The sequence below is a fragment of the Condylostylus longicornis genome, unplaced genomic scaffold (genome assembly GCF_029603195.1).
Source record: "Condylostylus longicornis isolate FDR11 unplaced genomic scaffold, ASM2960319v2 ptg000044l, whole genome shotgun sequence".
Lineage (NCBI taxonomy): Eukaryota > Metazoa > Arthropoda > Insecta > Diptera > Dolichopodidae > Condylostylus > Condylostylus longicornis.
Genome location: NW_026578013.1, coordinates 8,873,178 through 8,899,243, shown reverse-complemented (window position 1 = coordinate 8,899,243; position 26,066 = coordinate 8,873,178). Strand labels below are relative to the sequence as shown.

General features: G+C 23.7%; 3 protein-coding genes across 3 annotated transcripts in view; 1 reads left to right on the top strand and 2 right to left on the bottom strand.

Moving 5' to 3' along the window:
• The window catches only part of LOC129610478 (myrosinase 1), a 31,574-nt gene extending 21,380 nt beyond the window's left edge, over positions 1–10,194 (bottom strand). The window contains exon 1 of the mRNA XM_055523083.1: positions 9,808–10,194. Coding sequence (XP_055379058.1) covers positions 9,808–9,890 — 83 coding nt within the window. The 5' untranslated portion in view covers positions 9,891–10,194. The remainder of the gene's footprint in view (positions 1–9,807) is intronic.
• Positions 10,195–19,788: 9,594 nt separating this feature from the next.
• LOC129610287 (probable ATP-dependent RNA helicase Dbp73D) lies at positions 19,789–22,159 on the top strand. Its single transcript, XM_055522817.1, has 5 exons — positions 19,789–19,919; positions 19,973–21,448; positions 21,523–21,641; positions 21,694–21,755; positions 21,813–22,159. Exons 1-5 carry the CDS (start codon positions 19,897–19,899, stop codon positions 22,134–22,136), a joined length of 2,004 nt encoding a protein of 667 aa, XP_055378792.1. The 5' UTR covers positions 19,789–19,896; the 3' UTR covers positions 22,137–22,159.
• LOC129610286 (probable RNA helicase armi) lies at positions 22,134–26,059 on the bottom strand. The gene is made up of 7 exons (XM_055522816.1): positions 25,852–26,059; positions 25,561–25,775; positions 25,077–25,505; positions 23,681–24,998; positions 23,362–23,624; positions 22,665–23,303; positions 22,134–22,610 (listed from the first exon to the last, which is right to left on the bottom strand). The coding sequence occupies exons 1-7, from the start codon at positions 26,057–26,059 to the stop codon at positions 22,176–22,178; spliced, it is 3,507 nt and encodes a 1,168-aa protein (XP_055378791.1). The 3' UTR covers positions 22,134–22,175.
• Between the last annotated feature and the right edge of the window lie 7 nt (positions 26,060–26,066).

Sequence of the window (26,066 nt, the reverse complement as noted above, 5' to 3'; positions counted from 1 at the left end):
TTACTTTGAATAAATTAATCAAATCCATTTAAAATACAAATTACAATTATATACAAATACTTTTTTCAATAACTTCATTCAATTCAAAACAAAAATTCACAAAATTCATTGATAAGTTTCTTAATAAATTAATTATTTGTATTTGTAAGAATTTTTTAAATTAGGAAAATTAATACCGGATTTTTGATTTTATTGCGGATCAAATTAGAAATTAACTTGCTTTTGTTATATAACTGGATTAATTCTAACAATTTTTTTTTTTATTTAAAATCAAATTTGAATAAATTTTAAATCCCGAAATTCAAAAATAACAAAAAATCTTTTTACAATTTCATATAAGAAATTTTATTTCTAGCAATATGCTCCATTACACTTTTATACTTACGATAAAAAAAATCACAAAAGAATCGATTAACTGACAAATCAATCATTTTAAAGCCTTAAGCAATAAAAATATTGAATAAAATATAATTTTTTTTTTTAAATAAATTTTATTCATAATAACCGGAAACAATTGATCTCAAAAATTTACAATTTAATCTGAAATAATACTAAAGTTATCAGCATATTACTCGTAAAGGTTTACAAAAACTTCATATAAATTGAAAAATTAAATAAAGAAAAAAAAAAAAGTAAATAATGGTATTAATTTCAAATGCGGATTGGTATGATGACATATCAATTATCAATTATTATTATATTCCCATTATAATAATAATAAAAGTGAATGTTTAATGAATCACAATATTTATACATTTATAACAGTGTAATTAAAAATAAAATGTCATTCATTCACTTTTCTTTTGCCATGAATTGCCTATTCATCTCACATGTTTGAAAAAAAATGTGTAGGTAATTTACTTTAAATATTAAGTGAGTAATTTTGTAAGCAATTTATGTGTCTAAGATTTTTTTCTATTAAACTTGGCATAATAGGACATGGTACAGGAATTGAATTTGTTCCGGAATTTAACAATGAATCTATTGCCCACATATTACAAATAATCTTCTATAAGATAAATTCAAACATTATTCCTAAATGTAAAACAAATTTAGAATTATTGAAAGGGACATAATGTATATGTATATATGTAGGTCTAGTCTAAGTAATAAAAAATTTTGGAAAAGTAAGTACATATTTATGTAAATGCTGGGAAATTTAATATTGTAAAAACGGCTTGACCTAAACTTTGTAAAAAGAACACATTTATTATTCGTCATATTTTCTCTTTTAATCAAATTTAATTCTCTCTTTGAAACTCGTGGCTGTATATTTGTCATATCGAAGTGTGTAGTAATTTATACATACATATATACGGTATTACTTTGTATTACTACTTAAAATATTAAAAAATTTAAAAAAGAAAACATTTTTCAAACCCTTGTCAATTTTATATACTTATTTACATACATGCTCATGTATGTGCTTTATATAATAAATTAGTGAAGTTTCAGTTTATTAATCTTTTTTTTCCAAAAACACAGATTCTTCGTCCATAATCGCCTACGATAACTGTAATACTTAGTATATAGCAAAGCGATTTAATTAAGTCATTTACCGACATAATATTATTTTTAGTTATATATATGTATGTATAGCATTGAATACAGACTTTACCTACTCATACACGTTATATTACATTAACCTGTAAAGATATTTGAACATAAAATTCTAACAGTTTCTCATCAACTTTTGTATTGTATATTGTATTAGTATATTTTATAATATATAGATGTATGTAAATGTATGATTTTCTACTGTTTTCTAAAAATTTCTGCTCGTTTAAAATTGTATTCTTTAAAAAGAAAAAAGAATTAATGATCAACTTCACACTTTTAAATTAATTGCTTGTTTGCTAATTTCGCATCTGGACATATGTACATATACACAGAAATAAATAAAAAAATCAAATTCAGCTAAGTACACGAATTATTTTTACAAATATTAAAAAAATTTTACTCGAAATCATATTGTTATGTAAAATTTTATTATACTCGTATTGCAGCTATACGAAAAAACTCATAAATAAAATAAAGTATTTTCTTATTTATAAACATATTTATGTATGTACTTATGTGCATAATAATGTTATAATAATATAAATGACAATAAAAAATAAAATTACTTAAGTTTCAATGCCAAATTAACTTTCTCTCATCTCTTAAAGTATAAACAAAATTTAAAAATCTGCACTAGGTATATGAAAATGAGTACCTGAACACATACATGCATGCATATATAAAATTGTGTTTTAAAAAAATATTTCTTATTTATTAACCTTTATAATGGACAAACATAAAAATAATATTTTTTAAACAAAAATGTTAAATAACAGTAAAAATAAAATTTTAGAGTGTGTGTGGTATTGCATTGCATCAAAAATGCTGTTATTTTTTATTTTCTTCTTTTCAAAATATTTGAGTAAATAAAAATGGAAAATTTGCGATAAATTGCTACTGACCATGTCAATTTAGATAATGGTTACTCAAAATTTAAATTGAAAAAAAAGAGTAAAAAAAAATAGGTAGAAAACTTTTATAGAAAAAAAAAAAAGCCGGTAAAACTAGATATGAAAAATTTGCCTATGAATATTTTGGTTATTATGTTTTTCTATTTTTAAGTGTTATATGTATATATGTTTGTATATCAGTTGTATATTAGTAGATATTAAAAATATTTTACATCCATACTGTAATATGAAATATTTTACTCATCATATGTATATGTGTGTACTCGTATGTATGTATGTATATTCTATTCTATGCGAATATTTTAGCACATCATACCGGTATTAAGTGTTAAGTATTTACATTTTAATTAATGATTATGAAAAATAAATACTATATGATCATAATAATTAAGTATGTGCTAATGCATAATTCTAAAATTTGCGTTTGAACGGCAATTTATACGGAATAGTATTAGTGTAATGTAAAGTTTTGGTAAAAAATAAAAATTGTATATGATTAACGGAATATGGAAGAAAAATAAATTTAAGTTGTAAATTATTAAAATTTTTTTGAATATTAGAAGAATATCGTTGGAATTAACCTAGATGAAATTAATCTACAGTTTACTTTATTCAGTAATTGTAATATGTCATATTGCTGAATAAGTCAACCTGGCTTTAAAGCTGTGTTGAATTAGGTAGACGCTTAATGAAACATTCTGAGGTGTTACGCCGCCGTGTTATAATAAACTTATAATATTTTATGGATTTGAACTTTATTTTCAATAAAAATAAAATATAAAACCATCTATCAGAATATATGCAACTTACCACTTCCTAAACAATAATTCCTTATATTGGCAGATCTACGCATATATTTGGAAGTGTTTAACTTTGGAAAAATGAAATATTGATTATTTTTAATATATTCAGCACCTTTAATTTTTACAATTAACCAATAAATTTTTCATCTCCCTCTCTTGAAATTTGAATTTATAGAAAAGATATTGAATTATTTTAAACGAAATGGGAAGATTTCAACATGCCGAATAATGTTAATCGAAAACTTTTAGTTTTTTTCTATACAAATAAATTATTTTATTATACACGTATTCAAATCAATGACAATGGAGACTTTTTTATAATTTATAACAATTTATGATAGAAAATAAGGGAGATAATTTCAATACTTAACTATTTTATTAGAAAACAAAATAGGAAAACAATTCAAGAAAACGGTTTTTTTATTTTAAAAAGAAAAAGAAATTTTACACAAAATAAACCTTAAAAGCCTTAAATATCCAAGGCTAAACTTCCAAAATATTTTTTTTAACATATATGTACCTCTTACACACACTTACGTAAGTCTACTTCAAATGGAACATCCAAAAATGGTTCATGAGATTAATAAAAAAAAGTTTGTAGACAATTTGTACGTTTTCTTTTTTAAAAAATATTAGTTTGTTTGTTCAAGTTTTCTATAATATTACTAAGCATAAATATTTTTATAATAATGATGATTTCATTCTATAGAAATCATAGCTACTTATATATAAAGTTGTGAGACAAAACAAGTTTATTATAATAGCATATAGCTGATTTAAAAAATCCTACATTATTGAAGAGACCAATAAACTTTTTTCTAATATCATCAATTTTTTTACATCAATATATACATGCGTAACTATTTTATTAATAACACATTTTATTAATAGTTTTGAATACCGAATTCATATGGTAATTGAAAAAATTATCATTTTTTACGCATGTTTTCACTATTTAACACAAATATTATATTATACTCGTATAATTAACACGTGTAAATATTTATTATGAAAAATTAATTTATAATTTAAAATGTAAAACGTATTCCTATTAATAACGTTCCTAAAATTATACCTGAAAAAAATCTAACGCAGTCAAGGAGTAGGATTTGGTGACATGTCACATAAACGTTAAAAATTCTGTTAGCATCAATAAATATTTAATAGTATTCCAGTAAATTTTTCATATCTCAATGTTGTACATAGCGGGCATATACGAATAACAGAATGGTTTGCACAGGGGGTTAAACCGATATATTAAAATGCAATAATATAGAAATCATCAATATTTTTTAATAAAATCATCTTATATGTATGTATGTAGATAGACACACAGTTCAAATAAGAAAAACTCTTATTAATTTTTTGGTTTCTTAATTAATTTTCATAATAACCATATACGAGTATGTATAAATTAATCTTTTGTAATTTAATACTCTTAATTGTACGCATATTAATTCAAAAAACAAATTCAAATTCGAATAATACTAAAGTGTGTTTTCAATCAATCTTCTTAAAAAACAAAAAAAAAATAAAAAATTTATAATAACAAAATGATAAAGTATAATTGAAATCATCGTTTTGTAAAATAATTTTCAATTTTTTTTTTATACTATCTACATACTTATGCGAAAATTATAACACCTATATTGTATTCATTTACATTATACACCATTTTATGTCTTTTTATAACTCTTATAACCAAACATAATATTATGTATAGTATAGCAAATTTTTTTACACATTAAAATGCCTACGTGCAATTCTGTAAACCTAACATATAAGTACTGAATTAAAAAAAAATTAACAAGTGCCTATGTATAACATAATCTAGATAAAAAATAATACATACTTATGAGCATAATCAGAATCAAGGGTATGTCAAGGTAATGTTTCCTTTCTTGTAATTCTCAATTACAGAACAAAAAAAAATAAAAAACCAAAAATAAAATGAGAAAAAAAAAACCATTTTTTTTTTTATTTATTTTTGTAATTTAGATCTTACTGAACTTGACAAGAAATCTAATTACCTAAATATTCTAAATAGTATTTGAAATATATTATAGATATTTTATGTACATATGTATTAAAGTATGTATAAGAGTTAAGTTTGAATCGATTTTTAAATATTACGCATTTTATAAATGCATTTTTCTTATAAATTTTAAAAATTTTATTTGAAGAAAATTTGTGTTTTTTTTTTTTTTTATTTATTTTTCATTTACAAGTTAAAATATTGAGAATAAGAATAAGAACCGTGCGAAAATTGAATATATAAAAAATTATACCTATAAGTGTTCACAAAACTGCTAATGTGTTCACAATTGTACGTACACTCAACTTAATGTTTGCAATATAACTTATAGCATGTAAATTGTAAAATGTTCAGGTTAGATCAGATTCAATTGTGTGAAATTAATTAAAAAAAATAAATAAAAAATTGTTTATAAATTTGTTCATTTAAGTACTTTATCTATTTATATACGCAGATATATATGTATACATGCATTCACTTTATTATAAAAGTATTCATTCAACTATGAAATTATGATTGAACGAATAATAGGTGAAGGAGGAGGACGAGGCAAAGGGGTGAATTAAGTACAAGCACTTGTTCTTTTTTGTAATAATTCTTACACTATATGTAAATGTGCATTTAAAATATTCTAAAGGAAATGATCTTAATTTTTCATGGCTCATGAAAACAAAAAATAACAACATAAAAAAAAATATAGAAAACATAAAATGAGTTCAATTTTATTTTTTAATTCATTTTGGTTCGGATAAAATCAATAATCATCATATTTCTATGTAATATAAAATTAACTTTTATAAGAACCTTTAGATAAGAATATTAATAATAATAAAAAAATGGTTTAAAGTTAAAAGACAACCATTTAACAACGATCATATTATATTTTACTAATCGTATATAAAGTAATTAAAATTATATATGTAGAGTTATCGCTTTTCCGTTCATATTAAAAAGACGTAAATGGATATTATAAAAAATATTCCATTTAAACAACATAAATTAAAAAAAAAATATTTTAATTCTTATTCTGTTTACATTTTATCTTGTTTTTTTTTTCTTATTTAACTATTTTTGTAATTTATACAACATCTACTATTTTATCTATGAAAGCCATTTTTCAAGATCAAAATCTTAAAAGAATATTGTGCAGTTCATTAAATTTTTAATATGAAGTTCAAGGTTAATAATATATTGTATATAAGTATAATAAAAATATAATGGTAAAATATATATATATAGTAAAATGTTACTATTTTTAAATCTTTTATGTACATACACATATGCATTTAATTTTACATCGTAACATAATGGTAGTATAAAAATGTTAGTAAATATAAACGAATAAATTGTAAGTGTAAGTACAGTGAAAATCAATTATAATTACCGCAATTAATATTTTTATATACTTAAGTATATATGTATATGTTTATGATTGGTTTATTAAATTTAAATTTTATATATTTTTGTTTTAAATTTTATTTTTATACAATAATTTTATTATCATTTTATATACGTATATGATTAATCATAAAATTATTTTTAAAGTCATAAATTTATAGCTATGTAATAAAATACTTGTATTATAAATATATTAATGAACCGACGTTAATATTACAATTTAATATTTTTTTCCAATATTAAAAATATCTAATTTTAATTGGATAATGTTCTAATCTAAAACCTATACTAAGAATTCAACAAGATCACATTAAATTCTATATTATGTGTACCCTATAGTTAAAATTTGGCATTATTATGTAGAACAATATATTAAAATTTATTAGGAAAATTTAACAAATTTGCTATTGGAATTTTAAAAATTTATTTCAATTAAAAAGTGATTTATTATGATTATAGCTTTTAATATAAATCTACTGTTGTATAATATACTTGATATATATGTACATAATAAGTACATTAAATAAATTTTATATATCAAAATAATTATATGTAATCGATTATATCATTACAAAATATATACTCGCATATACACGCACACACAATCTGTTTTGATAAGAATGTTAAAAAATTTACCTTCAACTTTTTTTTTTTTTCACATCAACCTTACACCGATCTTACAAGCGTGTGTTATGTTAATGTTATATATGAATTATACCATATATATATAATTATACAAAGCTATTAATACATACAATCATGCATACATACATATTTTGTAAGATCAAACAAATTTAAAGAATTTTTGTAATTTTAATTCAATTGAATTTACACCATTATGTATATATGTACATGGTGTTATAATATATCATATGAAATGAATAATTAAATAATTTTAATTACTATTAATAAATTAATAATATTTAGATTTTTGGTGTGTGATTTTGTACATAATGTAACTTTACAATTATATTTAATATATACAATTGTACAATATAAAAGTATAAGAAAAACAGCAAATAGAATACAAAAGTTTTGCGAAACGTTTATTCAAACAAAAATGTTTTCTTCAAGCTACTATGCCAATAAATTAAGACGTATATACATAATGTATATTAAAAAAATTATAGTCTGCATAAATATTATAAAAAATTTAAAAAATTGTTATGAGCTTTTTGAAATTTCAAATACTTATACTTGTATAATGGAAAATTAAAATAAAATTGTGGGACTTAAACGTAAAACACTACATTTCTGTATATTAATACCATATAATTTACGAGTATATACGTTCAGTTACTTAAGTTTAGTTTGTGCAAAATTCTCAAATTTTATGTAAATTTAAATATGTGAAATCTAAAATTTTTATAGTTCAATTTTGAGCTCCATATAATTTTACTAAATTGCTATAGCACAGTTTCAACAGTCGAATAATTCGATTTTGATTTTTGCTCTTTATTATTGGCTTTTCTATTAATTTGATATTTAAGTTACTGTCAACATCTCATTTATTGCATTATATTTTGAGAATAATTTTAGGAAAACATAAAATTTAAAAAAAAATTAAATAAATTTTTACATTTTATAATAATTAATCATCACGTTTCAATAAAATATTTTTTATATTATAATTACAGTTTTTATAACATTATTTTTTTTAAATTTTCTTTAAAATTTGAATTAATCAACTAATATTTATTTATTAAATTTATATAAACAACAATACCCTACATATACCGTGTTAAGAATACAAACCATAAGCAACCATATGAATAAGTTTAACATGATTTTATGAACTCTTTATTGCTCATACTGTTTAGCTATTTGCGGTTTAAATTAACATATTTTTACTTAATTTTATATTAAATTTTTTTATTTTATTATATTTTTTTACTAATTTACCTCATCTTTAACAATATTCCTCAAATACCTTTAAAATTTCGTCAATTTGTATTTCCCCATAATATATCTATATCTTATTTTTTTTATTAATAATGACAAAATATTTTATTTATAGTGCAAATAAGAATTTATTAATTTAAAAATAACAATAACAAGAAAAAAAAATATTTTTTTTTAATTGTATTCATAATTTGTTAATATTTTTGTTGTGCTGAAAAAAATTTCTTAAAGCTTGTATAATTCACACTTTTCAAATAAAAAAACAAATTTTCGTATTTGGAATATTTAAAATTATTGAAAACAATTAAAAAATTTTTTACTAAAACTTTTTAAAATAATTACGATAATGTAGGTTATATAAAAAAAAATATTTAAACGTAATTATAATTAATATTAATAATAATTTTAAATATAGATAATTTTCATAAAAAAATTATCAAGGACCTCAAACATTATTATAATTAAAATGCTAATTTTTTACTTGAACATTTAAAAATATTATACTTATTTATATTTGCATATAATAAATAATCGTTTTAGAATAATTTTAAAATAATTTATACGAAGAATATTATAAGGTATCAATTACAATAAGAAAATTGTAATTTATAATAATTGATTCTATTGTTTTAAAACAACACTAGCCATGTGATACTTAAAATACGGGCCAGCTGTGTGAAATAATGAATGTTTTATAATGTATATAATATACAGTATCAATATCAATAGTATATATACAGTTAAAAATTAAGCTCAACTATTATTTTCATTTAATGTACCTAATAGTTTATGACCCAAGAAACAACCCAAGGAATTTAATTTCATATTGACATTTTAATTTTTAATAAAATATCGAAATATTTTAGTATTTTCGGAATAATTTTATTAAGAATTATTGTAATTACATAAAAGGTTTTAATAAGAATGATGAACGATATTATTGCTTTAATTTTAATAAATTAGATGTTGTTTCAAAATCATTCAAAATTCAAAAATTGAATTTAAAAGTTAATCTACGAAATGAAGTCAAATAAAAAGGAAATATCATAAAATATGAATTAGGACGAAAACATTTCAAGAATATTAATAAATTTTTAACAATTTAATAAAAATATATTCACTTAGTAAGTGTATTCAAAAATTTATTGAAATAAAATTTATTTTTTTAAGTTAAAATTGTGTCTTTTATTTTACTTACATTATACCACATGAATTTAATCCAATTATTAGGAATAAAAATCCATAAATATTTTTAAAACCAATTTTACTATTAACAATCATTTTTATAATTATGTTTATTTTGTTAAATTATAAGTTTAAAATCACAAAAAAAAAACAATTAAAATTATTTTAAATTTTCTATGTTTTTTTTTTCTTTATATTATAACTTGAGTATTATCCTTAATATCCTTAATTTTTGTTTTTAATCACAAGTAAATTGCATACAAATAAATGCAAAAATTTTCTATTTATCAACTTTTTTTACTTTTTTTTTTTCAAACTAACCAATAAATTTTTAAATATTTTTATATTCTTTTATTTAATTTTTTCTTTTTAAACTTTAATTAGTTAGTTCCTTACACTAAGCCAGAACTTTTTCAAATGATCATTTAAACATAATTTCTCAGATTTTTAAAACATTTTGAAAGCTTTGACTTAAAAAAATTAATAATTGTAAAAACTTAAACATCAATGCGAATTAAGTTAAAAAAACAAAAAACAACAACAAAAAACAGCGAACCTGGTAAAGAAAATTTTAATTTTTAAGATAAAACAAAAAGAAAAAATAAGAAAATTATAATAAAAAAAAACGCCAAACACATAAGAAATGAAAAAGAAAAAAAAAGTTATAAATTATCACTTTAACTTCGATACTATACAATAATTATATATGTATGTATGAGTGTATATGAATATTTTTCAATTGGCGCGTTCGCGTAACTTTATTGACAATATTTATAAAATGTATACGACATACTTGTATACAATAATAAACTATTATAATAATATGTATATAGTATAACAGTAAGCAAGCATAACAAATCAACAACACACAACAGGTAAGATTGTTATTTGATTTTTTGCTTTTCTCTTTTTGTTTTCTTCACATTTATCGTCTTTTTATTTCTCTGGAAAACCCGACTAATTTTATCAAAGGTAAATAAATACGTCTGTACATACACATGTTTATATTTTAGTTCTACCGATTATAAGAGTGCTAAATATTCATAACTAGATTGTTATAGTCGTCATCAACTAAGTTTAAGTTATTGTTATTTTTTTTTTCTTTATTTTGATTTCGATTTATATACAGTAAGTATTAAGAATTTTTATTATTATTTTTGTTTTTTGTTCTTCATTTATTTCGGTTGCGATTTTATGGATGCTGTGTGAAATCAATTAAAGAAAGGGTTATGATTTTTCATTTCAGGAATTTAAGTTAAAAAGAAAAAACCAAAACAAATCGAGTTTGATAAAGCATAGAGTTACCATAATAAATTTAATATTTTAGTCAATTAAATTGTAATTATAGCTCACATTTGATATTATTAGTTATTAAGAGTAGTATAGTCGCTACTTTATTTATAGTATAATGACGAATGTTTAAATAATATTTCCGATTTTTTAATTAAAGAATTTGTACAAGATTTTTTCTATATCAATAAAGCTAAAATACATTTTAAAAACTTGGTTATTGTTGGCTATGAAATGTAATGTAATAAACAAACTATAATAAAAAGCCTGTAATTCTAGTAAAAGAAAACTAGTTTTTGTTAAATAAGGGAAGAAATACAAAATATTACTCATAAAAAATAAATTTGAATAATATCAACAATTTTATTTTGTTTTTAAAATATTCGTGATCTTAATTCTACTTGAACACAATTCCTGATCTATTGTCGTCAACAGACAAAATTATTATATGTACACATGTAGAAGAAAATGTGTAACAGAAATTTAAAATGTAAATTTGGGGGGACTTCCATAAGACAAATGGATTAAAAATTTGATGACGCATATTTTGTTGTTTTATTGTTTTTTATTATTTAATTTTGCGGTTAATTAAAATATTTCCACCATAGTTTCTAAACTAAATAATAATGAATAAGAAATAGTTGGTCAAAGGGAATTGGTTTTTATTTAAAAATAAATTTTGATTTTTTCCCAAATTTTGATAAATGCAAATGATGATTAAGTGTGTATCTTTAATAAATGATATGACGATAACTTTTTTATATCACAAAAAAAAAATCTGATTGTTAAATTTAGAATTTTATAGTTAAAATAAATATAAAAAAAAATTATTTTTATTTTGTTAAAAATGTTCTAAAATTATGATTTTCCTTGTAACATGTAAATTAACTCTCTTTTTTGTTATATTGCGGAAATTAAAACAAAAAATTCAAGATTTAGGTAGAGTTCAATAAATCAATTTGTTATAATTTGAAAAATTACTTATAAAATTCTTTAAATTTGAATATGGAAGATCTGATTTTTAAAATTAATTTTGATTGACACTAAAATATTTGATTTGTTTTTCAAAAGATTATAAATAAGATTTATTGTAAATAAGTGGCTTAAGCCACGGAGATAAAAAGGAAACACTGAGAAGAAATTAAAAACTAAATCGAAAGAAATGAAATGTTTAATTTGCGAAATTAAAACCAGCAGAGAAGTAAATGAAAGTAGTCTTCAACAAATTTACCCGGGGAAAACTTCACAGCATTCAAATATCAAATTAGGATTCAGTCAATTTTCTTAATTTAATTTTTAATTGAAAAAACTTTTAACAATTGTTTTATTATATTAATTTTAATTTGATAAATTTCTAAAGAAACAATTTATGATACAAAAGAATATTTCACTAGAATTTTAGTGTCATCAAAATAATGTTAATTAAATAATATATTCAACTGTTTAATTATTATTGAATTATAGAAGAAAACAACCGGTTTAATATGATCGAATTACTAAAATTTCTTCTAAAATACTGACTGAAAAGCATTTATTTTATAATTGTTTATTAATTACTGTAATTTCAATTTTTTTGGGAAATTGGAAATTATTAAATTTTAAAATTATTTATCAGTTACTAAATGTTGCCATACTATGCGATAAAAAAAATTGAAAAATTTCGTTTAAAAAGCAAATCTTCTCCTAAATAAACTCTCAATTAAATTGTATTAACAATACAACATACATAGTATTTTTAAATACATAGGTATAATTTAAATGAATATAATTATATTAATTAACAGATATAATCAATTTATAGTTACATAAAAATATACAATTTATGTCGAATTAAAAGAGTATTTTGGGATTTTTATTTAAAATTAAACTTTTAATTGTTATAAAAATAAAATTAATTTTATTTTAACAACTGGCGGTAAAACAACTTATAATGTATGATGCATGTTACATATTAGTACACCTATACAAGGTGTTTCAGAAGATATACAACAAAATATACTATTTGTTAGAGGATCGAAAATAGGTAAAAATAGGCCAAATCTCAAGAGTTTCCCAGATATAGGGATTTTAACGAATTTTTACGAAATTTCTACTTGTCCAATTTTTTTTGCTTATAACTTCCATTTCGGAACAGATAAGTGCTTCAAATAGTCTCTGAAAGGGCTAGTTAAAAGCTTAAAATCAATGCTTTACTTGATTTTTTGTTTTGTGACTTTCGAAATACCAAGCATTCGAACTTTCAAATAAATCGAATTTGTCTCTTTTTATATTTTTTTAGTTTTCTCTAACCAGATATTTTCATACGAAATTTTTGGAAGCTTTCAAATTTTTTTTTTCAGAATTTTTCCCAGGTTCTTTAGCTTAAAGCGTTAAGTCGTTAAATATTAAAAATTTAATATGATAAAGGAGATATAGAACAAAAATCATTCCAAAGTCAAGATTTTAAAGAGCTTATAGAATGTAAAAACTTAAAATATTGTCGCGAAGCCATTTATTAGCTTTGAGATTCGGCACCCAGTCCAGAACAAAAGTTTTACCCATTTTCGATTCTTTAGTCAATGGTGCATGTTGTGGTTTACCTTTATGAATCACTCTGTATAACTAAGTATGAAAGGAAAAATTACAATTAAAATCGTAAATAAAGAAGTTTTATTACTCTTATAAACGTATACTTATAGTACGTCATCTTCTTTATATAGTTTATATCAATAAAACTTGATCAAATCGCACAATATAACTCGGAAAGATCACTTACCTTTAAAAACCAAAAAAAAAATGAAACAAAAATCTGTTGTAAATGTTATTTTATACCTATATGTATAGAAAAGTTACTTTCTTTTTTATATGTATATTGTTGTATGCATAACATACTATTATAATCAGTATAACAGTAATATAAGGTAAAATCCCCTTGACTCATTCACGTGTTTATTTAAAAGTTAGTGACTTTTTTGAAAGAAGAAATTTTTTATTTATTAATAATAATTCTTTACCTTTTAATTTTCTAAGGCAAATTTTTAAAATTTACATATTATTAAATTTTGAATAAAATTAATTTTTTTTTAAATAAACGTTCTTAGGAAAATATTGTTATTGACTGTTATAAAGACAAGCGTAAGTTATATTCTATTAAAATGAAGAGTCATAGGTTAAAAATTAAAAAAAAAACCTAAATTTATCCGTGCAAAATACACAGATATTAACACATTAATCTTTCATGAAATTTTAAACAAATCAAAGAAAATCTATTTAGTTCTGCATAATTGAACTGACCATTATTTTTGTTGCATAACATTATTATCTATAATTTATAAAGTTATTAAAATAAATTCACAAATCAAGCGATTTGATAATATTAGTTTGTCGAGCAAGTGGTACAAAATAATTGTAATTAGATCAATAATGTGTTAAATGTTAATTTTTTTAACAAAATTTTACAATCAGGCTCAAATGTCTACCAAATTTAAGTTTCGTTACACGTTCTAACCACTGGTGTTTACAAAATTTACAAAAAACATCACATTTACAATTATTTACAATTAATAAAGAACCGCTTTCAATAATTACCTCAAAAAATAATTCTTAAATTTCTCTTCTAAAAGTTTCTAACTCAATTTTTTTTTTTAGAACAAGCAGCAATTTATTTCCTGATTTTCTAATACAAAAAAAAAAAAACAAATAAACTAAAATTGACAATGATCAACAAAATTTATAAATATAAAATTTGATAAAAATCACTTCATTTATCAAAATCATTTGGCATGTAATTAAATTCTCTACACTCCAATAATATTATGTTATATTTAATTGTATAATTAAATAATAAATGATCCTATTTTAAAGATTTAGAAAAATTCTTACCGAAAAATTCTATTAATATTGAATTATTTTATCTAATTACATTTTTGTTCTAACTATATAAAAAAAAAAATTTTTTTTTGGACCATTGGAAAATTACCTCAAAGAATTTGGTTCCAATTTGCTCAAAATATTTATAGTTTTAATTTACTTGCTTTATGCTATGAACTTTTGTATTTGTTTGTTAAAATACGATAACGCAAAGACCAACTCTGAATTTTCTTAATGTTTATATATTTGATTAACCAGTTTTGATTAAATACATATATTGATTTCCATATCAATTTTATACCACAAGATCAATTAAAAAAAGTCAAGTGCCTAAGTGATATTAATTAGAAAAGCTTACAAAAGAACACTGTCAACTCATTTAAATAAAAGAAGGAAAAAAATTAAAACTAAAAATATTTGTTTTTTGTGCTCTTAGTAATAAAATCCTATTACAAACTTTATTTTTTTTATAATTCTTAGGTAATGCTTAATCACAAGTTTTATACTATTAATAAAAAAGTTTTTTTGTAATTTCAAAGAATCAGAAATTGTTTGAATATCTGAGAAAAGGAATAAAGTTTCAGGTGAATAGTTTCATCACACCAAAAACTCCTTCTATTTATAAAAGATAGTAAGAAAAAAAAAATAACGAGTTTTATTAATTTTTTACTTAATTTTTCTCTTTTGTTTGTTATTCCGCTGTTATAAATAATAATTATATGTGCTTTAATGATCTTTAATTTTAAAGTTTTTCAATTGCGCGATTTCGCAATTTAAATTTCAAAAAAGTTATCAAACCGTCAAACTGATTTAAAATAGAACTTATTATAAAAACCTTAAAGAAACCATTAAAGTCAATTTAAATTTCTAAGATTAAGATAACATTAAGAACACTTACATTTAATTTCTTAATTATAATTGTTATAAAACCTTGAATATTAATTTAAATGTAGGTGTTTAAAGAAACAAAAAGGATATTGAAGTAAAATTTCAGAAAATTAATTAAAATATTTGAAATAAAAGAGACCAACCCAATTATTCCAATCTCTTAAAACTTATAATCTTAAATTGAAAAAAGATTCTGTCATTCGAAAAGTTCTTTTCTTATTCTATTTTAATTTTTAATGAAAATCATTCATATATTTTGAGAAAGAAAGATGAACCTTTAATTACATATTCATATAACTACATAATGTTAATTTAAGTAGATTTTTTTATACATAAAAAATTTTTCGCAAATTGAAATTTTAATTTAAAAATAAAATTGATTTTATTAATCCTGTTCCTAAAACAATTAAGATACGAGTTAAATTTATTTGTGCAGAATTACAATTAATTTTGAAATACTCAATCACGATATTAGTATATGAATAATAAAATAATAAGGACTTGAAAAATATCTGTATAAAATAGTACAATGCAATCACTGACATTTAACCAAAAAAATCGTTTTGAAACTAATAGAATGTTGATAAAGACTGGTATTAAAGATTTAAATAGATTATGTACATATCAATAGCTGATTCTAAGAACTTCATTTAAAAAATAATTCTTAATACACATTTCATCGCAATGATTAATATTGTATACCTAAAATGAATCACATAACATACAATGATGTGTGTATGTAATAATTAGATAATTTATTAAATTCAAGTATGAATTAAAATTGTCAATATGTATGTATCATCAAACTTTTTACGGATATTTTAAACGAATGTCGTAAAAACATAACTATATAACTAAATCACATTTGTTAAGGAGAATAAATTTATTACTTACATAAATTAAAAATATTTAGAACGAGTTTAATTACAGAACTCCTATTGAAAATTTTGTTTACATTTTTTAACGTACGTTACAAATTTTAAGTGTCCTATCAAATTAATTCGAAGGAGGTAAGAACGAGTAATCGGCTCGCAACTCACACACAAATATTATTAAGAACATCTTTAACAATTTTTAATATTTTAATACTGTAATTTTTTTAAGATTGTAATTTTTAATATTGTAACATTTTATTTTCCAATAATAATAATGTTTGGCCATTATGCTTTATGTATATGTATTTATACTAATATCTGCAATAAAGCGCAATGAATAAATAATAACTTGCGCTATCTCAAAAACGTTTCAGATAATATGACCTTTTGATTAAAAGAGAAAATTTTTATATCATGAATAAAAGAACCTACCTACTATAGATAGTCTTACACCATTAAATAAAAATTTCACCAACACGAAAAAATAACATTAATTGTGGTAAAAATAAAAAAAAGCAAAATATCATAGTCATATTCAATTCTAGAATGAAAAGCAGTTAAATGTTACTTAAGGTGATTAAGGTTTCAAATTGAAAAGCGAAAATATTACAATAACTATATATGTATTTTAATTTTAACATAAAAAAAATATATTACAATTAATTAAAATAGTAGCTACATATTATACTGGATTAAACCAGAATTAAACATATTATTAGTGACTCAACACTTCTAACCGCAAAATTTTAGAACTTAAACAGTATTTTTTAAATAACAAAAAAATTAAATAAATATTCAAAGGCTCAAACAATTTCCTGTGAAAATTTAAATATCTTAATAAAAGCATTTATTTATTACTCTTCTAAAAATGTTTTTGGAAATTCCTGATCTGATTTAATTTCAGGTTTTTTTAAAATTATAACTTAGTATGTACATATGTATATTAATATATACACATGTAAAATTCAGTTTATCTTTCCATACAATATTACGTACATACCTACTTATAATATTTACAATTATAAAAGTATAAATAAATAAATAATTCCACGCACGGTATATTGAAGTCGCATTTCAGCATCTGGAACTAGCTATTATATTAGAAAACGCTTATAAAATCAAAGCAAGTTTTGTGGTGGTTTTTGAAGCTGAACTTCAAAATATGTTATAACTTAACATAAGTATGTACAATATATCGTGTATGTTTGTATAAGACAATTGACAAAGTATGCACCAAAATTTTGTTACTATAGCTGCTTAATAATAATTCAATTAACTTACAAACAAAACAAAAAAAACATTATTAATTTTTAATCATTTTTAATCATTATTAATTTTTAAAGTAAATTATTCTAAAATTCATACCCACTGCCATTGTCACCAAATTTTCTAATATTCATCAATCAACATTATCCGATTTTTATTCAAATTTTTGCAAATCTTAAAAAAGTGATGGTGCAAATTAACTTTCACATTCTGTATGCTCGTCCCATCAAGCAACTATTTAAAGGAATTTGTGCCTTATGGCTACTAATATTATTTTCCAAGGTATTTTTAATTTTGATGTACAGCTTTCAAATATATTTGGGCCGAATCGGGTTAAGACGATTGCTTAAAATGAATTTTTTTTTTCATTTTCCAAAACTTTTAGAATTTGCAACATAAAATTAGTATTTGTTTGTTTATTCTTACTTTGACAATTCTTGACTTCTAAAAAGCAGTGATAACGTATAATTTATTCCAAAACATGTACTAAAAGCTGTTGAAATTGTAGACTATTATAAAATGTATCAAACATTCAGTAAAACCTAAAATAAAAGCAGAGCATGTAATAAAAGTGATGGAAGTCACGGAATATTTGCGTTATTTGGCTTGTTATTTTTTCGCACCAACATTCGTTACGCCTTGTAATACTATTAGTTTTTAGTTCTATCGTAGTGAGTTCTAAGTATGTAAATAAGACCTGAATATGATCGCAGCCATAAAAATATGTAATATGCACAATTTTTCTTATAACATAATTGTTTTTTTTTTTTTTTGATAATTGCACAAACATATAATAAACATCAAATTATTTAGGTAAACGTTTAATTTTTTTTTTGTTTTTTTTTTTTCAGTATTTTTCTCCATTTTTTGTGGCTTTTTAGACAATTGACTTGGTCCTTGTACCTTTCACATATAATCCCTGACATCGGAATTATTATAGTACCGTAATACGCAATTCAGCAACTGGCATTTATAAGCTGAATTCTGCCTTACTACAGTATTATTACATTTCCGATCTCTGGCTGTTTGTAGAATTTTATATTTAAAATTTTTGAAACTAAATTCATCCGAATTGTAATGTTATAATTTACCTGGTATGATATTGTTTTTCTAAATATTGTTTTTTCTGTCTAATATTAACAAAATTTACTAAATATTCAAATAATTAATGAAAAGCTGGTATATTTATAGATCGTGAAGAAATTTTTTAGTGAAAATCATCGTGAACGAATTATTTTGTTTTGCTCATTGTGGTATATGAAGTGATCAAAATTGCAACACAAGATAACAAAGAAAGGCAACAATTGAAAAATTTCAAAAAATTTATAAACCCAAAACATAAGGCAAAAATTGATAAACCACGAAAAGAACATTGCTAATATTTAATATTGGATTTGCAAATTGTGTTAAAGCGTTAATGGCATCAGCGTTAATACAACACTGATTAAAGATTTTTCATAATTTACTGGCATATACTACTTGTTTACTGATAACTTCATAATTTTTCGCTCAGTTTATTAAAATTCTTAATGTCACTTTTCCTTAACATAAGATTTTCGTATCATTGTGATTACATTTGTTTACCTACTTTACGTTTTTCTATTATAAGGCTATTTATAGATCTTTTTCTGATTAACATGGAAGTCGTTTGTTACAATAAATATAAATATAAATAAGTCTTCTGAAACAACAATTGCATTAGAATTTCTTATTCGATTAAAAAATCTATTTGGAAGCGTTCAAATTCGCTATGTTTGTGAGTTGCTGAACTTAAAATAAGAACAGCCCTGCAAGAAAACTACCTTAAATCAGTAACGTCAAAACAGCTGATAATATAAACAAAACACAACGTGTTCATTGCTTCTATTTTTTAAATTGTTAGTTTCTTAGTGGTAACTTGTAATTGAAAAAGAAAAAAAGCTCTCAACTATAAAATGGAATTATTTACGGTTACAAGGTAAATTTAAGATATTAAAATATAAATTTTATTCATTCATCTTCAACTTGCAGATTTGATGAAAATAAAATTGATGATGATCATGAGAATAAACTATTGAAAAAATTGTTGAAAAAAGCAAAGAAAAGAAAGCTAGAAGTTGAATCAAAAGATATCACAGAAGAGCACCAGAAAATTGATTATGAAATATCCGAAAATAAATCGACAGAACATCAAATTTCTAATCATGAAGAAAATGGAAATAGTGAAAAAATGAATGCCAATAACATAAATGAAAATAAGGAAGATGAAAATATTGAAAACGAATTTCAGATCTTGGGCAATGATGTTTTTAAAAAAAAGCAAAAAATAAATATGGTATTACCCCCATGGTTGGCACATCCGACTGTGATAAGTACAAACATTTTGGAAGAAAATGAAAACGAATCAATAGAAGATTTGGAATATTTATCACCAATAATAAAAGAAAATTTACGAAAAATGGGTATTACAAGATTGTTTCCGGTTCAAAAGGAAGTTGTGCCTTCAATACTTAACGCTCACTCTAAACCCTTTCCATTTAAGCCTAAAGATATTTGTGTTTCTGCTCCGACTGGTAGTGGTAAAACGTTAGCCTTTGCTATACCTTTAATTCAGTTACTTATGAATCGCGTGGAACGGAAAACTAGAGCACTTGTTATTCTGCCAGTAAACGAATTAGCATTGCAAATTTTTAAAGTTTTGAAATCTCTTGCTGATAAAACCGTGTTATCTATCCGTTTACTTTCGAAAGGTGTACCTTTTATTAAAGAGCAACAGCTACTTCTAGATTTTTATGATGGAAACTATTATTCAAAAGCTGATATTATAGTCACAACCCCTGGGCGACTTGTAGAGCATTTACACTCTACTAAAGGACTCTGCTTAAAGGATTTAAAATTTATAGTAATCGATGAGGCTGATCGTATAATGGAACAAATTCATTTTAATTGGTTGTATCATTTAAATGAGCATGTTAGAAAAACATCTGACGAGTTTTTCTCTGGCACATCAGCACCGTTATGCCTTCAGGAACTAATGACAAATTTGGCAAACCAACCACATAAAATGCTTTTCTCAGCTACTTTATCACATGATCCAGAAAAGTTGATCAATTTAAAATTATTTCAACCGAAATTGTTCACAACGGTGACTATCCCTATAGAAAAGCTTGTTGAAGGGTTATCGCAAATTACTAATGGTGAAAAAAACCATGCAAAAGATGTTCGCGGAGAATTTGTTGGGAAGTATACAACTCCATTAGAGCTTACGGAAAAAATATGTTTAACTGATACGCCTTTAAAGCCCTTAACACTTTTCGCTTTAATAAAAGAAAACTGTTGGAACAAATTTTTATGCTTTACAAACAGTGTCGATTCAGCTTACAGGCTTTCTAAAGTTTTAGATTACTTTTTTGGAAAACAAAAATACATACGCGAATTGTCAGCTTCTCTAACAGCTTCTCAAAGGAATAAAGTATTAGATCTATTTGCAAAAGGAAAAATTAAAGGGTGAAATATTTGAATATTTCTTTTTTAAAGTAATTGTTGGTAATGAAAGTAGCTAAAAATCTTTAATATTTCAGTTTAATTTGTTCGGATGCGCTAGCACGTGGTATCGATATTCCGCTTGTCGACATTGTTATATCTTACGATGTACCCAGGCACATAAAAACATATATTCACAGAATCGGAAGAACAGCAAGTAAGTAAAAACTCTTAATAGCAGAATAATTTACTAAATTTGATTATTTTAGGGGCTGGACGCTTAGGTACCGCAATTACATTGCTATCTGAAGACGAAAAGTACAAATTTAAGGTAAGAAATTTAATATGTAAGATTTTCCTATTTGTTCTTAATTCAATTCTAATTCAGAATGTTTTGGCGGATGCTGGAAAATTTATAACTGAGGAAATCAAAGTTGAGTCTAAAATTGAAGAAGAATATGCTAATGAATATACAAAAGCACTGCAATATTTACAATATGACATCAAAGACAAGAAAAGAAAGGAAATAATTAAAAAGAGCATTCACAAATCAGAATTAGGGAATAATAAAATCGATGCCCCATCTAATGTTTTAGAGAAATTGCAGCACGATTTAAATAAAAATTTCGAAGCCGGAGAAACTCCAACCATTATTCAACGCAGATTTAGAAAAAACAACAAATTGAAAAAAAATAAAAAAAGAAAAACATAAATTACAAAAAATAAAAAATATGTATGTATGTATTTAAAATCATCTTTCTTCTATTTTGTTATCAAAACTAGTTGGCAGATCACATCCTGTATATGCGTTCCTAGAAACGCAATATTGAATTAATTTTTCCCAATTAGGATCTAAGGATAACAAATGAGGATTGCCAAAAATCGCTAATAAGGCCCGAGCTCTTGATATTGCAACATTCATTCTCTTGGAACTTTGTAGGAACCCTAATGTATGTTTTAGATCCACATGAACTAAAGCTTTAGCTGATCGAACAGTTGATATTAAAATAATATCACGTTCTTGACCCTGAAATTCTTCAACAGTACCAATTTTAGGGAGTTCTGTTAAGTCTGATTCTAAAAATAAATTGCGAATTTTTTTGACTTGTTTTTGGTATGGTGTTATAATGCCTATTTGTTTCGGTTCAATTCCTTCTTTAAGAAGTTTCAAGGAAAATAAGAAAAGCTGAAATTTTATTGACGATTAAAATAAATTTAATTCATATTGTTATAATTATACCTGTGAAGCTTCTTCTCCATTATACCAAGATGGTGAATCCAAATCTTGACGATTTTGTCCTCGTATTCCATAAAATATTAATCCATGTTCAACTGGTTTTTTGTCAAAGGTCTTTGATAATATTTTTAAACTTTTTAGCAAGGTAAATTCTCTGCTATCGTTAGCTTTAATTGATGAGAGTAACTCCCCATCATAAAACAAGTCATTATAACTTTGCAAAATACTGGGGACAGATCGGTAATTGTAAATTAGCTTAGTTATAAGAACCGGATTGTATCCAGTATGTTCATATCTCACTTTATCTTTTGAATATGGTTGAGTGTGTAGCAATCGCACCAAAAATGATTCATCAAGACCTTTCTCCAAAGCATATTTTTGTAGAACTGTGGGTCCCAATTGTAACGGATCTCCAGCTAATATGATTTGGCCACTTTTGCCATCAACTTGTTTTATGGTGGTCATTATTTCTGGCTCAATGCATTGCCCCGCTTCATCAACTATTACGTGGGTAAATTGAGTTTTTGGATAGCCAAGGTATAACAAGCTTCCCAATGTAACGCATGTGCCAATAATAATTCTATGTCTGCCCAAATATTTTGCGCGACATTTCGTTTGCACACCAGCACTGGTAACATACATCTAAAATTTAAAATATTAATTGTTAAGCATTTGCTTAGGTATTAAATATTCGAATTACCTCCTCTTTCGCTGTACCTTCAAGAGTAATATCAAGAGTCGCGCTGTATGGTTTTATATGATTAGGTATTAAGTCTTTTTCTAATAAATTCTGTCCAACCAATCGAATAAAATCACCAGGAATTAAAACATTTGAATCAATTAACCGCGATGCAATCAAATCTGCTGAACTATTAGTAGGTGTCCCGACCAATAAGCGGGACCCAGGGCAGTTTTTGAATAATTGTAAAATGGTTTCAATAACCGTTAAAGTTTTTCCCGTGCCTGTGCATTAAAAATTATAACAAGCAAATTTTAACACTTTAAAATTATTATCATACCTGGGGGACCAAAAATAACATACGGCATTGGTCGAGTGTCTCCTCTTAAAACATTTTTAATGGCAACTTTTTGATAATGATTAAGTTTATTGTTAAACCATGGTATTACTTTTCCAGAATCTTGATTAATTATTTCGTCATTTTCATTTAGTTCAATGTTCATTTGAAGTTCATTTTTAATAATAACTTTTTTTGGAAACAAATATTCATTTCCCAAACATGATTGCAAATAATTAACTGAATGATGCATTTTTCGAAAACTATGTCTTGAGAAAAAAAACTCAAGACGATAATCTTCTCCATTGTATTTTAAATGAAAAGTATCATTAAATTTAATTAAAATTTTATTATATAAAACCTTATGAATATATCCCTGGTATGATAATTCTTTGCCCTTCTCAGACCATGGATTTGTAGCGTGAACAGAATCTCCTATAACTAAAGACGGCCTTTTTTCAGCCAAATTTTCAATAGTTAAACTTAAATATTCTTGTTCCTTTTGCATATGCGCTCTATCGCGATCGTATTGACGCATTTGAATAAACCTTTCTATTTCTTCAAGATGCAAAAGTACAGAAAATCTTTGAAAGTAATTTTCAGGCTTTAATTCTTCTCTTAATGAAGAATATATATCCTCCACCTTTTCGGCCATATCTTTTAGATTTTCAGCTATCAAAACGGCATTTTTTAAGCGTTCTGGAGTTTCGTATGACTGAATACGTTGTTTTATAAATCTTGGTCTGTTAATTACTGGAATACCTGGCAAAAGGTTTCGTTTCTGCATATTATCCCATTTTAATTTAGCGTTATAAGATCTTTGCTTTAAACTCTTTCCTCCAAAACGCTGGTTATTATTTAATTGGTTTTCGTTATTGTCTTCCATTATTTCTCCAACCTCGACGTCAATATTACGGGTTATTATAAAATCATTAAAATATAACTCAAAAATTTCCGAGCTTAGGCCAAATCTTTTCGATTTAGCGCTAATTTTGAAAGTTAAAGATGATCCCGGCTTTATTCTTAAATTACCACGTATTTCTGAAGCGTTTCTTAGCCTCAATTGCGATTGTGAAATATTTTTTTTAAAAACGTATCGAAGCAATTCTTGTGTGAAATCACTTGTATTCTTGACCACTAAATGCTTTGTGGCGATTTCACCCAATTTTTCAAATTTAAAATGCATTTTATCTGTGACTTCAATACCATTTTTATTTAGACCCAGTTCATGGTTTCGAATATTTTTTTTACTTAGCAGAGATTCAGTAGACGCCTTCTCTAGTAAAGATACTCGAATACAACGGAAATTAATCGGATGCATCTGAAAATATTAAATTTTTAAATATGTTTTACACTTGTAATCTAATATAGGTTAAATTAAAAAAATTTCGTCATTTACAGCTTCATTTTCAATAACTTCGGCTGAAACACGATCTCCTAGACCAATTTTATATCCAATATCTACAACATCGAATGAAAAATATGCCTCATTATCAATCACTCCATAATCGTATTCAATCAGTGTAACTACGCCTTTAATAGATCTTTTACAAACACATGAAACACTTTTACATTCAAGAACGTTGGATTCATTATCGAAAAAATCTTCATTATTTTGTACAATACAAAGCAATACCACATGATCTCCTTCTTGTGGAACAAATTCAATCGACACTACGTCCAAATCAATTTCAATTCCAGATTCAGCACCTGTTTCAACTTGGATAAAATGATCTCTTTTTTGAGTAATTGTTCCAAATACATTTCTTTTTATATGATTAAAAAACCTTGGTTTGTCAGAACGAAATTCTTCAAGAGTTTTATTAATCTGAAAATAAGGGAAATTATTAGGAATTGTAAACAGTAATTTCGAGATAACGGACTTCTTCTTCAGTAGTAATTGAGTCCCACGGATATTCTACTATCTCTGTAATTTTACAAATCCTTAAATCCGAATCTTCTCCTTCGGGTTTATATGCCAAATATTCAACTTTATACCCGACCTTTAAGTCTTCTAAATTTTTGGCAACTTTATTTATGTTAAACATGTAGGAATTGTCAATCATACCAAAATTACTCTTTACTTGAGTTATTAAACCTACAATTTAAAAGCATATCAATAAAAAAGAGTTATCAAGTGAAATTAAAAATGAATAAGTTATCTTGTTACCTACCTATTTTTTTGAAACATATAGAAGCTTCCTTGTCTTCTTCAATTTGATTACTTTCATCTGCTTTTTTAGAAGAATTGTACAGGTTATTCTTAGCATTATCACTTTCTATCGCGGCATCAATTTCATTATTAAGCTGTTCTAGTTCATCAATTTTTACTTGCTCATGATTCAATGTGAACCAATTTAGAAACTTGCCTATTGCAAACATTGTGTAG